Source organism: Plodia interpunctella, chromosome 15, assembly GCF_027563975.2.
Source record: "Plodia interpunctella isolate USDA-ARS_2022_Savannah chromosome 15, ilPloInte3.2, whole genome shotgun sequence".
Classification (NCBI taxonomy): Eukaryota; Metazoa; Arthropoda; class Insecta; order Lepidoptera; family Pyralidae; genus Plodia; species Plodia interpunctella.
Window position 1 is genome coordinate 4,629,423 of NC_071308.1, and position 14,458 is coordinate 4,643,880.

Below are 14,458 nucleotides of genomic sequence, written 5' to 3' on the forward strand. Positions count from 1 at the left end.
TATTCCAGAACTTTGATTTCAAAGCATTTATATTCCTGTCTACGAAACAACAATAATGTTTAAGGAAGTTGTAAACAAAATTTATTTTTGCGAAGATATATTTTTTTCCTTGTGTGTGCAGACGAGAAAAAAAAAGGATATGTGGCCTTTGCTCAACAAACACTGAACACAAACTTGTTTTATAAATAAAAGCTTTTTAAAAAAATGTACTCTGTGGCACTTGTCCTATTTACTCTATAGGTACCATAAACAATTCAAAAATAATCACTGGCTGAGAATGCAATAAGAGTCGTGAAAATATCAATGTTTAAACGGGAAAATAAAACGATGATCGATTTTTAGGAACTTTTAATTTTTATTATTTTAATAAAATGGAAAGATTTATTTATTAATATTTGTGTGTAGAACCCATACAATTGCAGGTAATTAATTAATCAAAAATTAATAGAATTCCTTTCTTAAATGTGATTTGTTTTTCACATTATTGCTCTCTTTTCAGTCATGTATTCTCCGAGGCAAAAAATTCTGTGGTTTGCTTTTAGTACAAGAATAGTCATAATATTTCTACAAGCGGTATCAAATTTTGTGATACCAGACCACAATGCCAATGTTTTCATCAGTCCTGAGGATCCAACACTACGAAAAACCTATGTGGACTCTATTGTGGACAAGTTGTTGGGTGGTTTGAAGAGATGGGATGCGCAGTACTTTATACATAACGCACAATACGGGTACACTTACGAAAATTGTTTAGCCTTTTTCCCCCTTTTCCCTATGATTGTAAGATATGTTGCATATGGGCTATGCAGTTTGTTTGGATCGATTATTAATTTTCATAGTGCACTTCTAATATCAGCAACTATTGTAAATATCTTGATGTTTATTAAATCCGCTGATGTATTACACAATTTGAGTTTAAGAATACTTAGAAGTGAAAGCAAAGCATATAAGTCAACTGTATTGTACTGTATTAATCCAGCCAGCATTTTCTTTACAGCTCCTTATTCCGAGACCCTGTTTGCGTGGATGTCGTTTTATACAATGTTCAAATGTACAGAAAATGAAACATTGCGATTTGCCAATATAGACATTACAAGTGGGTTGCCCGCAGGTTTCTCAATGATAGCTCGATCCAATGGATCTGTTAACCTAGGATTTATATTATATACAAATTTCAAGAATGTAATAGAGAGAACACTGCCTGAGATTGTGTACAAATATAAAACTTTAAAGCGCAAGATAATAATTCCATTCTTGCTTCTACCACTGTTTACATCTAGCCTTGCATTATTTTTGACTGTGATAATAGCTTTGATTCCATTTTTATTAGTTCAAACATATAATTATTTTAAATATTGTGTTCACCACGACCACAACCTGCCTGATTTCCTGTCAAATACTGAGTATGTTCTCCCAGGCACCACAGAGAGCCCTTGGTGTAACTACACTCTGCCTTTATCTTACTCTTACATACAGGACCACTACTGGGATGTTGGCTTATTCAAATATTACAAGTTAAAACAGATTCCTAACTTCATATTGGCATTTCCTATATTATTTATAATAATATATCATTGTATGTCTTACATAAAAAACAATTTTAAATTATGCCTTAGACTTGGATTAAAATCTAACATATTTGGATATTCAAACAAGATGCCTTATAGGCCAAAGCAATATTCTAAAGGTTTTGGGGCCAATGATCCTTTGTTGTTTGTATATGTGGTTCATGTGATGTTTTTAGCTGTGTTTTGTATTGTTTTTGTGCATATTCAAGTGTCAACTAGATTGTTAGCTTCCGCTAGTCCCGTTCTGTATTGGATATGTTCTAGCAGAATGAATGTGGGACCTACTCCTTCTGCTGACCAAAATACTATAAATGAACACTTCCGACGAATTGGTGCTGGGAAGAGAATACCTTCCCATCACTTATCTATTGCAAACTTAGAAGGAGTGGACAACATGTATAGTAAATGGAAAACATTCATAATAACGAGGCGAATGCCAGATTTCCAATCCCGATTAGTGCAATACTATTTTCTTGGATATTTCATAGTTGGAACTATTTGTTTTTCAAATTTCTACCCATGGACATAAAACTTTAATCAGCTTAAGTTTTAACATATCACATCCTACGTATCAAATATGTTTAGGTTTGGAAGGTTTTTACCACAGAACTACCTCAATATAGTTATGTGGTCTTTGCATATCATTTGTTCTTTATTTAATAGATTAAATATAACAACATTCCACTAGTCAAGAAGAAAAATATAAGATATATATATTTTATCTAATTTTATTGTATGATAGGTACAGATAAGTACAATAGCGTTTCTTAAATTTTGCATTAATTACCTACTAGCTAGATTAATGTCTTTGGTCTTTTGATAAGATTTACCAATAATTACAATTTAGCTATTATTATTATCATCATGATAATTTTAAATTATGGCTTTAAAGAGAAGATAAGATTTTACATACATTTTAAATGATATCTTGTTCAAATTTTGCTGCTTAAATATCAATAAAGCGTGGGGCCTTCAAAGGAAGTCCATTTTTATTAATGGCATAAATAAAGTAATAAATTTAATATTGCCTTTTTAAGTAGTATGTTAAGAATTATAAAGTAGAACTGTTATTGTTTCTAGTCCTCAATGCACTGGTGGACGAAATTAAGATTTTGACTGTGGTGAGAAAGTACTTATGTGTTGAAAGTACTTTTGTGTACTCTAACAGTATTTGATTAGATTTGAGTGTGAGAAACCAGATAGTACCTATTTGTAGGATTTCGTGGAGAAGTTGCAAAATGTTCCACCAGTGCACTGACATATTTTATATACTAATTAATAGGTATAACTTTAGGTGTAAAGATTTTGCATTTTGCTGTTCTTTCAATTCTACAAAATTTTTCGTTTAATTTTTGGACTGCGCTGGGTGACCACGGAAAATGTGAAAACATGTGTTGGGGTCGTTTAGTATGTCTTCAACTATAATTAAGCTTGAGGAATTGACATGTTTTATTAAAAGTATATATCTATACTATTATTATAAAGAAGTAAGCGTTTGTGAGTTTGTATGTTTGAGGTGGGTAATCTCCGAAATAACCGAACCGATAAAAAATATATTTCACCATTAGAAAGGTACATTGTTCAAGATTGCTATAGGCTAAATTTTATCTTAAAATTCCTACGGGAGCGAAGCCCCGGGCAACATCTAGTTAAGTATATATTTATACAGGGTTACTGGTAAAATACTAGCAATCTCGCAGGTCTAGATAACTAACAACAACACAATGTTTGTTCTGAGTTAGATAATTGGTTCAATTGTAATTATATACAAAGTTTCCGTATTAACCACAAATTGATCGAGATGAATACGAATCGAGTCGAATCGAACTCAGGGCTTAGAGGAGCACAGGACATCGATCGAACGATACTAAAGACGCGCCAAATATTCGTTTAGTTTTCGGTATTTTTTCCACTGTTTGTAGTATTCGCTAAAATAATTCGGTTTAGCGTCGAATATATTCAGTTCGAGTATTTCTATTTTCTTGACTAGGTACATACTCGCATCTTCAAACTCATGTTGGAAACAAATCAATTATCAATATTTTTCAAATAAAAAGCGAGCAAGCAGCAGACAAAAAAGACAGTGGTTTTCGGTTTTCATGTCAAAATTCGTAGAACAAAGTTGACGTTAGCTTTCTAGTACGTGCGAGGTGTTTTAAAGTAACTTTTATAGAATCTTTTCTCCAGTCTACCTATGTAAAATTTATTGTTACTAGACTCCATACACCTTGTCAGCCTGTCTACGTCGTCTATTCCCATAGATCGACAATAAAATCTAGTCCAGATAAATTTATTTCATGCTACATGTATAGTTGACAGCACATCAACTGACTCAACTTCATTGCAAATATCACCTCATAAGAGGTCCAGGTGACATGCTGTTGACTGTAGCCTCAGCTTAGGTAATCTTCTAGCTGACACGTCCAGTCTCCTGGATTCCAGGACATGCACATTGCAACGTAATATTAAAAATTGGTTGGCACATTAGCTACCGTCCATTTTGTAATAGAATAGCATTACATATATTTGATTTTTTGTTGATTACACAAAAATAGGTTTTTAAATTTTTATTTAGACTATTTTGGGCAGGTAATAATTGAACTATTTTTTTAAATTGCACAGTTTTAACAGCAACACTTTTATCTCTTTCAATTTGTAAGTTTTAAATGCATAGCCAAATTTTTTATGGTTGTGAAATTTTTCATTAGTTACTAAGCAGTAAGCACAAATATTGACACAATTCTTCTTTTGTAACTAACGAAATAAAATACAAAGTTCAGTATAAAGTGTTTTATTGCGACAGATACAATCATAAGCTAGGTTTCCTATACTTAACGGAAAGTTCGACAACGACAACACACACAAAGTTTACATAACTAAGCAAAGTCTCATATTCATTTATAGATTATGCTGGATAGTCTAGAAGCAGCAATGTTTCTTCTACTCACTCGCAATCGTATCAATCAACATTATGTGAAAACGCGATAGAGAATTAATTCTAACTTGTTCTCGGGTATGCCAATGAACCCTATCCAGCAATATTAATTCTGACGAGCTTATATGGTCTAAATCTAAAAAATAGCGAGAATTGCCATATAACAAAACTGGATATCAGATTAGAATTTTACTTCTTCGAGAAAAGAGTAATATTTGTGTAATGAATTGTTTTTCAGCCTTGGCTAACAAACAATCGCATCTTTTAGATTCATTTAAATTCCTAGATATCATCGGCTAGAGATTCCGGTTCACATTCGTTATCATTATCCGTCGAGTCTGGCGCCATCACGGGCGAGAGTTCCGTGGAGTCTGGCTCTTGAGTGGAGGAGTCGGGGAGGACGGGCGGTTCGGGGGTAGGGGGAGGGGGAGAGACGGGGCGGACGGGGAGAGTGAGGGGGAGGGGCGCCGGCGGAGGGGGGAGGAGGACGGCGGGGGCGGGCTCGGCGACGGGGCTCGGCTCGGCCCCGTCGCCGGCCGACTGCTACGCGGCCGCTAGCGCCTCCTGGAAATTTCAATTACGTTATTGAAAAAAAAATCCTTCCGAACCATTATGTTGAATTCCAATTCATCTTTCTGCTACTTCGCTATTTTTGTAACTTATGTCGAAAACGATAAAGATGCGCCAACCTCACCATGGGTTTAAGGAGGGTTAAGGATAAACCCATAACATACACATTGTACCTGTAAACGAAGGCGAGCGCGTTTGACCCGCTCCTCCTGCCTGCGGACGTCTTCTTTGGTGATAGTGACCGCCGCGATCAGCGGCTGCTCAGGGTTTAAAAAAACACCCGGGTTCTCCATGATCGCCTGCTTTGACCCGGTTTGACCTGAAAACAACGTCCATTTATAATCTCTCTCATCTGAAGATGCATTTTCGGCATTGGCGCTTTCTTCTTGTTGTCGAGTCAGAATGGCTATTATATAATTTTCGACCAATGTGGGGTATGTTTAGGTAACATGGAAGGAGTAGTCGGGTGAATTTCACGAGCGTTTCGAACACTGTCGTAGGTTATCATTGTGTTTATTAAATTTTACCATACACAGTAATCAATTTAATCATCCTATATAAATAAAGTACTGGTAAAATGTTAATTTTATAAATGTTTAATTAAAAAAAAAAGCAATTATTCAAAAAAATATGCGACATTAATTAAACACTACACGCCGCGTTCAAACAGTCGTGATTCAGATTCATTTATTGCAATGTCACAAGTGGTAATGTTAGATGTTACATAGATAATAAGTAAGTACAGGTGACGCCCTGCAAGGGCGCAGCAAACATTGGGGCAGCTAGATGCCATTTACTGAAATATTTAACATTGTTTGTTAATTGTTGATTGAAATGATTAAAAATGAAGTCGGTTAAAAATGAAGGGGAGTCGAAGGTATCACCGATCGATTTGATCTTCAAAGAACTCTACGATACTGTAATGACATTTGTCCAAAATAAAAACCTTGAGATGGTTAGTAAATATGTGTGGTTTTTCAATATTTTTTATTTCATTTGGAATATGGTTAAATATTTTTATTGCCATATGATGAGGACTAGATCCAATTAGTATTAGTAAGTGGGATTAATAATTTATTTAAATACCGATTGTTTCTTCTGTTACAGTTATCCCTATTAGTATATAATTCACTGTGAAGTTCACCCAGTCCTATTATTTTATATAACTAACTAACCAGTAATTTGCTGAGATGATACATGTAGGGCTGTTGCGAGCGACTGTATGGTGGTGGCGTCGGAAGTGTACGGTCCCAGCGGTTTGATGTACTTTGGGAGGGAAGTCGTTCCTATCACGCCATTCGCATCGCACGCTGTGAGACCCTGAAAATTATTGTTTATATAATTATTGAATTGATTGATTAGGCAAATTATTTCACAAACTGGTCAATGAAATTTTAAAAATTGATTTAATTTTGGTGGAGTATGTAAAGAATCTAGTGAATTATATTTATAACACCCAAACAAACTGTATCTATATTTGATCAATAAATTTTATTTAATTCATTCTATCTCAATGGACCAAAAAGAAAATTACAGAATATGAGTAAAGCCACAGCTAGAATAAGGAACTGAATACAAAATAGCAATACCTCGAGTCTCTTTTCCCAAAACAGCTGCTTCGGCTTCTCCTGCTTGTCTCCAGTGCGTTCGTGCTTCTGGTCTGTCTTCACCTTGCTCTCCTGTGTCTTGTACACAGTCACCGGCTGCTTGAATATTGACGCAGTTTGGCGTATGGGCGGCACTAGCGACGCGTCGGAACGCACGCCCCTGTATACATGCAAAACAATAATGAAGTTATATGCACAAAAATGTGTTTTCACTAGAAATCACTAATTCAATTTACTGTTACAAAGTACTCAAAAACTAAGAAGAATAAAAATAATAACAGACATACTCATGCTACTCGAGACAGTGGTACGTGCAAGTGCAGTATGAAGTGCCAAATATTTACTTAATTTATTATTTGGATAAATATATATACCACAGATTTGTGATAAGTTAAGGTATTTAAGATTAATTTTTGATTTTGATTAATACATTTTGACAAGAATATTTTTTTATCTCAGATAAATACAATTTTAGTAATACAACATCAATAATGAACAAAAACAAACACCGACATTTGTAGGATATAAACTATAATGTAGATACTACATGAGTTTAACTAATAGCTAACTTAAATCAGGAGTAAAGATTTTGAGTCTCGAATGGCAAGACATACTGTTTAGTAAATAATATAAAGAATCTTATCTCTAATCCTAATTGTGATAAAACATACCATAGATATGAAAACAAAACCAAAACAATGACACACAAACACAAACAGCTTACAAACATCTTCATATTAGACACCAACTGATAGCCCGCTTGGTACAATTTGGTCATTTAAGCTAATTTTATGTTAAATGATAGATAAACTTAACAAGCATTTTATTCAAAAACTGTAAAACCACAGTAAAAATCTTCCTCCAAGAAGTGGAAGTGGGAAAATACCTAATTACTATAATTTATGAATACAAAGTTTTGAATCAGAAATGTTTTTGTTTAATAAAACCTTATCCCATTATGCTTTTGACCAAGTTATACTAACAATTAAGATAATAAGAATATAATATAATAACTAGAAGTTAGCAAAGCTGCTGTGACAGTGTTACTAAATATAATGAATGGTGAAGTGATACAGGCACTACCAAGCCTAAGCTAACTCATTAAATGTATGTTAAACAGGTACTAGAACTGGGGTGGTCTACAAGCGGTGCTGGGTCAACATTTAAGATAAAATAAAACAAATTGTTGTGATCTAGTACATATTACAATATTCATACAAAATGTTTTAAATTTCATCAAAAGATGTTGAACAACAAATATAAATTATATACCTAACTTACATACCTAGTGATTGCAATATACAAAAAGCATTTGTAAGAAATGTATGTACTACCACGGGAATATTTTCAAAGGCACTAGCACTTGAAAAGTGACTACAGACTGATATTCATGAAAATATTGTAATATATATTAGACTCACAAAATGATTATAAAAATTACACAAAAAACTAGCTAATTCTAGGGCACACTGACTAAACAAGCTTCTGGTAAATAGCGCATTGTAGGACACAAAGCAAAGACTGCACTAATGATCACAACACAAGTGAGAGTAGTTATTGACACTAATATGGAACCTGTAATCGAACTGAGCGCGTGCTTTCTTGGCCTTGCACAGCAACATTGTGTTTATTTGACCTTGATGGAAGTCGAAACATGACAGGTCCATACTATCACCAAGATAACGAACTAGCTCGGGTTTACTGCGAAACTTTTTACCTGTAGGGCTATAGAAAATTCATAGTCATCCATCGGAGGGAGTTGAGTTGTTAGTATCACATGTTAATATTCAGTGATGTTCAATGCGAGTGAACAGTTGATTGAACATCTAAAGCTCAGCAGCGCACCGTTATTGGATGTCACCAATAATGATTTATGACTATAGCTTCACAGTGGGGTGCCATTGTCAGGAACACGGAATAATAAACTCTTATTTTTCCATGGTCAGGAACATTTCTCAAAAATAGAAACATTCCAGAAAGTTTTGCTCTATCTTGTCACATCTTGACCAAAAAATATTTTCTATGAACCAGAACGCAAAATTCCTATCAACCAATGTAAACCATGATAGATTTAACTACTGAATGGCAGATCACTAAGCATTACAAAATATCATAAAATGAAACATATCATAGTATACAATGAAGATATTACATTTGATTTGATAATATTTACTAGATTTCTTCAAATTTAATTTTTCATAAAAATACATGTCATGTGAGACCTTTTATAAGGGCAAATAAATTAAAAAAAGGACAAAGCGGCATCTTACTAATAAATATTCATATATATAAAACTTAACATTAAAATTATTGATCATGAAGTGACATCAAACAAGCAAATACATTTACTAACCTATAGTAATAAACATCAACTTTCCCAGCAGTTAGTCCAGTTTTTCTCAATACTTCTTCTCTTTGCCATCCTTTAGGGAGAACAGAACAATCCGATCTCTTTTTTTCAATTGAAATATTCATGTTTCACTGTTATGATATTATTGCTCTGTAAAGGTGTAAATGTAATGAGGTTTTTTTTATTTTTTGCGATTAGATAATTTCGTATTAGTTATGAATACAAAACACTTACCTGCAAATCGTTATAAAACACAAAATACTAAACTGTATGATCGATCGATATCATTCATTACTTGATTATGGTATCTATCTTTTCTTTCCCGATCCAAAGAAATGCAAAAAACTTGTAAAATCCACGGAACACAAGCAAAGCAAATCAGAGAACAAAAGGTAACAGATTGGTAACAGATAAATAACCAACCTGTCAGTTTATTTGAAAATGGCACAAGGAATTTGATTACGGGGTAAATCGGGGACATGAAATTATAAATCCTGATTTGACCCAAAATAATTTAAAAACGTACATATACATTTATTGAGTAGGAATCTTTAATACTTTTTTAAACATGCAACACTATTGAAAAGTGTCATTCAAGTCAAGGCAAGGCAACTGTCTGTCATGTCAGTCAGATGTATGTAATTTTTGTGGTTGACTAGTTGTTAAAGATTTGTAAAATTGCGGCGACTTTTTATGTTTATATTAGAGATAATTTGTGAAGTTTATCGTAAGTGAAATAAGTAGAGATATTTGAATGGTTCGTCATAGTAAGTTATGGTAAGTGTTATTCGACGGCTTTGCTGCTGGTATTTTTCTTGGTGATGTCAACTTTGTTGAATACCTACTTTCACTTAAAATTATAGCAAGTTCTACAAAAATATAACTTTTTATAAGAGATTTTAATAGCCTTCCTATATATTAAAAGTTGCAAGGTACTAAAATAATTAAAATCTATGGTTCTGGTAAAACTACTGGTATTTCAATATCTAAGTGGATACTACAAAAAGGTACTTACCACTTAAGTTATGTAGAACTCTAATTGATACAGTTGGAATAGCAATTAAAATATTTCCATGGATAATGCAGATGATTTGTTATTTATAACTATGATTTTGGTGCCTCCATTGAGTGTTTGATAATTGTAACTGTTATTACAACAGATTTATGTCAACAAATTATTTTCCAAACTTCAATAGTACCTAGTGTAGTTGTTTATATTCATTAGATTGCTGCCCACTGTAATACTATATATATTATCTTATTTTTTGGAGAAGTGGGCCTACAACACCTAAAAATGAAAGCAACTTCAATCACAGGTCTAAGCAAAATTTGCACTATCTCTTGTTAACTAAACTAATCCTTTTCACTTATTTTTGGAGTATACCTAAAGAATGTTATTAATAAGCTAAGCTATGTTTAAAACCTGTGCCTGTAATTAAAAGGTCCCAGGTTCGAATCTTACACATGCCACATGAGTTTTAAACTAATCTGACTGAAACCTGCATACTGGTTGACAGTTTAGTTCACTAGTATTTATGTGACTACTACCTGCTGGTTGGTAGTTGTAAAAGACATGACTGATGCTTTTAAACGACTTGAATAAAATCTGACACCAGTGTTAGCATTAATATACTTGATAAAAAGAAAACTAAGTGATAATTGACACTTCATAATTTCATATCTTTTTTATGTTTCCTTACTTTTACTTATTAAATATGCACAAATGGTAAACATATGAAGTGTTTTAATTTGGCTCTGAAGCCTACTAGATATAGGTATTTACACTAGTACATTACATTGACAATAAATAAGTTGTTGCAATTAGATCACACAATTTTTCAGTCTGATTACTTAAGAATATGTAGGAATGCTTTTGGAGTAAATTATGCTATTTGCAATATGAAGTAATAAATACTTTTTATGGTGGTAGATAAAAATTTCCCACATATATGTAAGTAAGTTTGTAATTAGTATGTTTATTAAATATAACTACTTCCCATTTACAGTATCTATAATGCAGACTAATACATGAATGTCCATGAAAGTTTTGGTATTATGTAGGGCTTAATTACTACCATTGCAAATGCTACAAGATGGGTTGCGTGATTATGTCTCAACATTTATGGGAATTTCAGGATTATGATGAATATGCTTTTATAGGTTTAATTCTATTAATTACTACATGTATTGAAATTAATGGAAAAGTTTTTGCATAAAAAAAAAATTACAACCATCATATAATAGTAGTGTAGGTATATAGGATATTAGTTAGGATACAGTATGAAATAAAAATGAAGAGACCATTTTCAACATTTACATTTTTTCACCACCAACCAGTACGGCGGCGGCCGCGGCTGCTAATTCTCTCACGCGCTCTTTCAATTATTCTTTTAAATAATTCATATGAGTTAAATGTCCGTGAGTTAACAGTCGCCTTGAACTTTTTGCAAATATTTAGTTTTGTATTTACTTTACGTTTCGTTAAAAATAAAATATCGACAATCATGATATAGATAAATAATGCATACACAATGTAAAGTACAGAATATAGTTAAAAAGCTTTCGTGATAAGTCCATAATAATAATCTAGAGTGAACGCATACCTGTCCCTACATAGGCCTATTTTGTTTAGTTTATTGACCCATGTCGGCTTAATATTTTAGCTTTGCTTGCTTGCACGCAACCTCTTTTAGTCAAATTGTGTTACGTTGTTTACATTACGGTATTAAAACATGTCACAACGACGTGTTATTTTTTAATTCAGTAATTAATTCCACGGCACGGACTATGCATCGCCAAGCTAGCTTTTTATATTGTCCATGTCCTAATGTTGTGCAAATGTTTCCCTTTCTCCCATCTATTAGGTGGGTTTGTGCCAGACTTTTAGGGAAAATACTGGACGAGAACCGATCTTTGCCTAAAACTAGACGAGAAAAACACTGCTACGGTCGTTCTTTCTATACTTCATTAGCCTATGGGTAGGGCACTGTCCACATAAGTACATAATCTGACTTGAAGTCACGAGCAATAATTTAAAAAGTTAACCGGAGTTAGTAAGTCGAAAAGGAGAAAAATAAACTAGCGCGCGTGTCAATCTCACATTACCTTTGCGTATCCAAGAGGCTAAGTAATTGAGAGATAAACTATATTGAAACATGTAAGATTATGTACGTACGACCGAGTATGCTGGGCTGTATAGGTAGTATCTACCTATATCCATTATCCAGCAGCTGGCTTGGATGCATTTGAATCACAAATTTAATGCATTTACAATACTGAGAATATCAACAAAGGACCTCAGCTCACAGTTATGTATGAATTTATATAAAATACTTTTACCAAACTATGTTGGTAATTAAAAATTTTATCAATGCATTATGTGCTCTTGTTTCAATTAATATTTAGTCATGATATCACACATATGGCTAAAATGTTCAGTTCGCCTTGAATGGCCATTAAATCTTCATAGGCGTACGCCCCCTTGATTGACCTATCGTATATTACATGCTCCGTTTTAACAGTCTACTTTGTTATTACGCAATTTCGGCATTTTACAAGGGTCAAGGGCAAATTGAGACTGTTCGGTGGTAAATTTGTAAAAAATAAATCCATGTTATGATTATACATCACAACACTCTGCGCCTATAGAGACGTTATGTTCTATAGAAAATGCCAAGGTGAGATACTGCAGTAGAAACGCGACGGGGCTGAACAAATAACCCGAAAGCCCCTAAACATTATTAAGCTTTTTCTGTTATCAACCATGATGGCAGGGCTTCTTTGTTGCTTTATTCGAAATGCCAGGCGTGGCCCGTGACGCCATCGTCCGCCAAAATGTCGTGCCATTTCGCGAAGCCCGCCACACCCGTTTTCACCCTAATCTCTGCAACGGTTTGTCCAAATCGTTCCCCTGCGTGGCTGACACGGCCTAGTTTTATGGTCAGCCAAATTCATACTGACAGGCTTGCCTTCCGTGTCTTGATTGAGTTATTTTCTTCACTAATCTACATTGGACCCTCTTAACTCTTTGGAGACACCTGAAAAGTGCACCCGAATAATCATGTGCGATATGGAAAAGCAAAATATATTTTTTTCACCTAAGATTAACGTTCGTTTCGTTAGCAAATGTTTTCTTTCACTAGTACGAGTAAGGTACCTAGGTACTTGAATTTTTTTCTGCCGATAATGCGAACGCCAATGAAATCTTATAGGTACCTATGTCTAAACTATTTGTCTTGCGTAGCGTAGCATCTTGCATACACCCACCCACTTTTCCCGTTAGACTATCCAGAGCCCATCTTATTAGTACAAATAAATTATTTTGTTCTCTTCTACCTTCGAATTAATATCGTTTTTAAAAAAACTAAGAATAATTAAAATTATGTCAATTAACAAATAATTACCTTATTAGTATACATATCTGAATTTATAAGTGTAAAATGTGTTTTGTTTCAGATCATTGCTATGACCAATATGGCGGCCGGTCACTGCGCCATGCTGCGAATGCGGGCTTAGCTTCAGGTTAGTTTACTCAGTTTTAAAGTTACATAAAGTTACCGTCATTGTTAAACTTCTGTTTCCAACCCCCGTTTTGTCTAGTACCTTCAATTTTCCTATCTTTACTTCAACCGAAGTCATGAATAAATAATATAATGTAATGTTTGTCTCGAAGATTCTCATTCACGTCTTGTATCTGTGACCTAATATCTTAAATCTTTCCAAAAATATTGGCATTTATTTTTTTATTGATGTACTTACACACGAAACCTATAGATTACTTGATAAAAATAACAAGGATGTTACTTATTACAAAAGAAATCTCTTTCAGTATACCCGTGCCCTTAGAGGAGAGACCCATCTCTCTTCTAAGGGCACGGGTATACTGAAAGAGATTTCTTTTGAAATAAGTCCCAACTTAGAGGCATACTTACCTTAAGTTACTATCTACTTACCTGCCTTAATAAAATAAGCTTGATCATGTGGGCGAAGAACACCTACAAGTCCGACTATTCAAACTAATTCGACGTTATAAATACATAATTCCAAAACATTTTTGATTGCGTTCGTGTCGCCGTTGGATTGTCTAACAAAATGAAACATTAAGGTCCCGAGGACCGCTATAAATATTACAGTGTCCATTGTGAGCCAATAACAGGTGTTTATTGTTCGGTTGTCAGCTGCGTTGATGGATGATAGCATCTCTCTTTATGTTGATGTGACCTAAATGTGAAATTGTTGCGATTTGTCTTTCTGTGTGAAAACCTAACGCTAGGGTGTGGTTTTCGCCCTTGGGAGATATTAATTGACTGATACTAGCTGAAACTGGTCTGGAAACATTAATATTAGGTCCTTACATATGAAATTGGTGTTTGGTACAGGAGGAACAAAAAGTCGAATATTTTTTAATACAATATATTTATTTAAGAAA

The 14,458-nt window shown here is 33.9% G+C and overlaps 3 protein-coding genes and 1 long non-coding RNA gene across 6 annotated transcripts in view; 2 read left to right on the forward strand and 2 right to left on the reverse strand.

Annotated features, from left to right (window-relative positions):
• Positions 1-277: 277 nt before the first annotated feature.
• PIG-V (Phosphatidylinositol glycan anchor biosynthesis class V) lies at positions 278-4,354 on the forward strand. Of its 2 annotated transcripts, none has more exons than XM_053756117.2 (2): positions 278-422; positions 500-4,354. In XM_053756117.2, the coding sequence occupies exon 2, from the start codon at positions 502-504 to the stop codon at positions 2,095-2,097; it is 1,596 nt and encodes a 531-aa protein (XP_053612092.1). In that variant the 5' UTR covers positions 278-422; positions 500-501; the 3' UTR covers positions 2,098-4,354. The 2 variants fall into 2 exon arrangements, with proteins under 2 accessions (XP_053612092.1, XP_053612093.1); XM_053756118.2 differs by lacking the exon at positions 278-422 and having other exon boundaries at positions 559-731; positions 998-4,354.
• Positions 4,344-9,454, reverse strand: MBD-like (Methyl-CpG binding domain protein-like). 2 transcript variants are annotated; one of them, XM_053756119.2, is made up of 7 exons: positions 9,265-9,454; positions 9,034-9,180; positions 8,256-8,405; positions 6,663-6,840; positions 6,249-6,393; positions 5,247-5,392; positions 4,344-5,067 (listed from the first exon to the last, which is right to left on the reverse strand). In XM_053756119.2, exons 2-7 carry the CDS (start codon positions 9,153-9,155, stop codon positions 5,047-5,049), a joined length of 762 nt encoding a protein of 253 aa, XP_053612094.1. In that variant the 5' UTR covers positions 9,156-9,180; positions 9,265-9,454; the 3' UTR covers positions 4,344-5,046. The 2 variants fall into 2 exon arrangements, with proteins under 2 accessions (XP_053612094.1, XP_053612095.1); XM_053756120.2 differs by lacking the exon at positions 8,256-8,405 and having other exon boundaries at positions 9,265-9,452.
• A 186-nt stretch (positions 9,455-9,640) lies between these two features.
• ATP8B (ATPase 8B) overlaps positions 9,641-14,458 on the forward strand; it is a 46,789-nt gene continuing 41,971 nt past the window's right edge. Inside the window, exons 1-2 of the mRNA XM_053756115.1 lie at positions 9,641-9,807; positions 13,486-13,551. The gene's annotated coding sequence lies outside the window, so the exon portion shown is untranslated. The remainder of the gene's footprint in view (positions 9,808-13,485; positions 13,552-14,458) is intronic.
• LOC135309862 (uncharacterized) lies at positions 10,687-13,538 on the reverse strand. Its single transcript, XR_010370095.1, has 2 exons — positions 13,434-13,538; positions 10,687-13,067 (listed from the first exon to the last, which is right to left on the reverse strand). It is a non-coding gene; the product is annotated as an uncharacterized LOC135309862 (long non-coding RNA).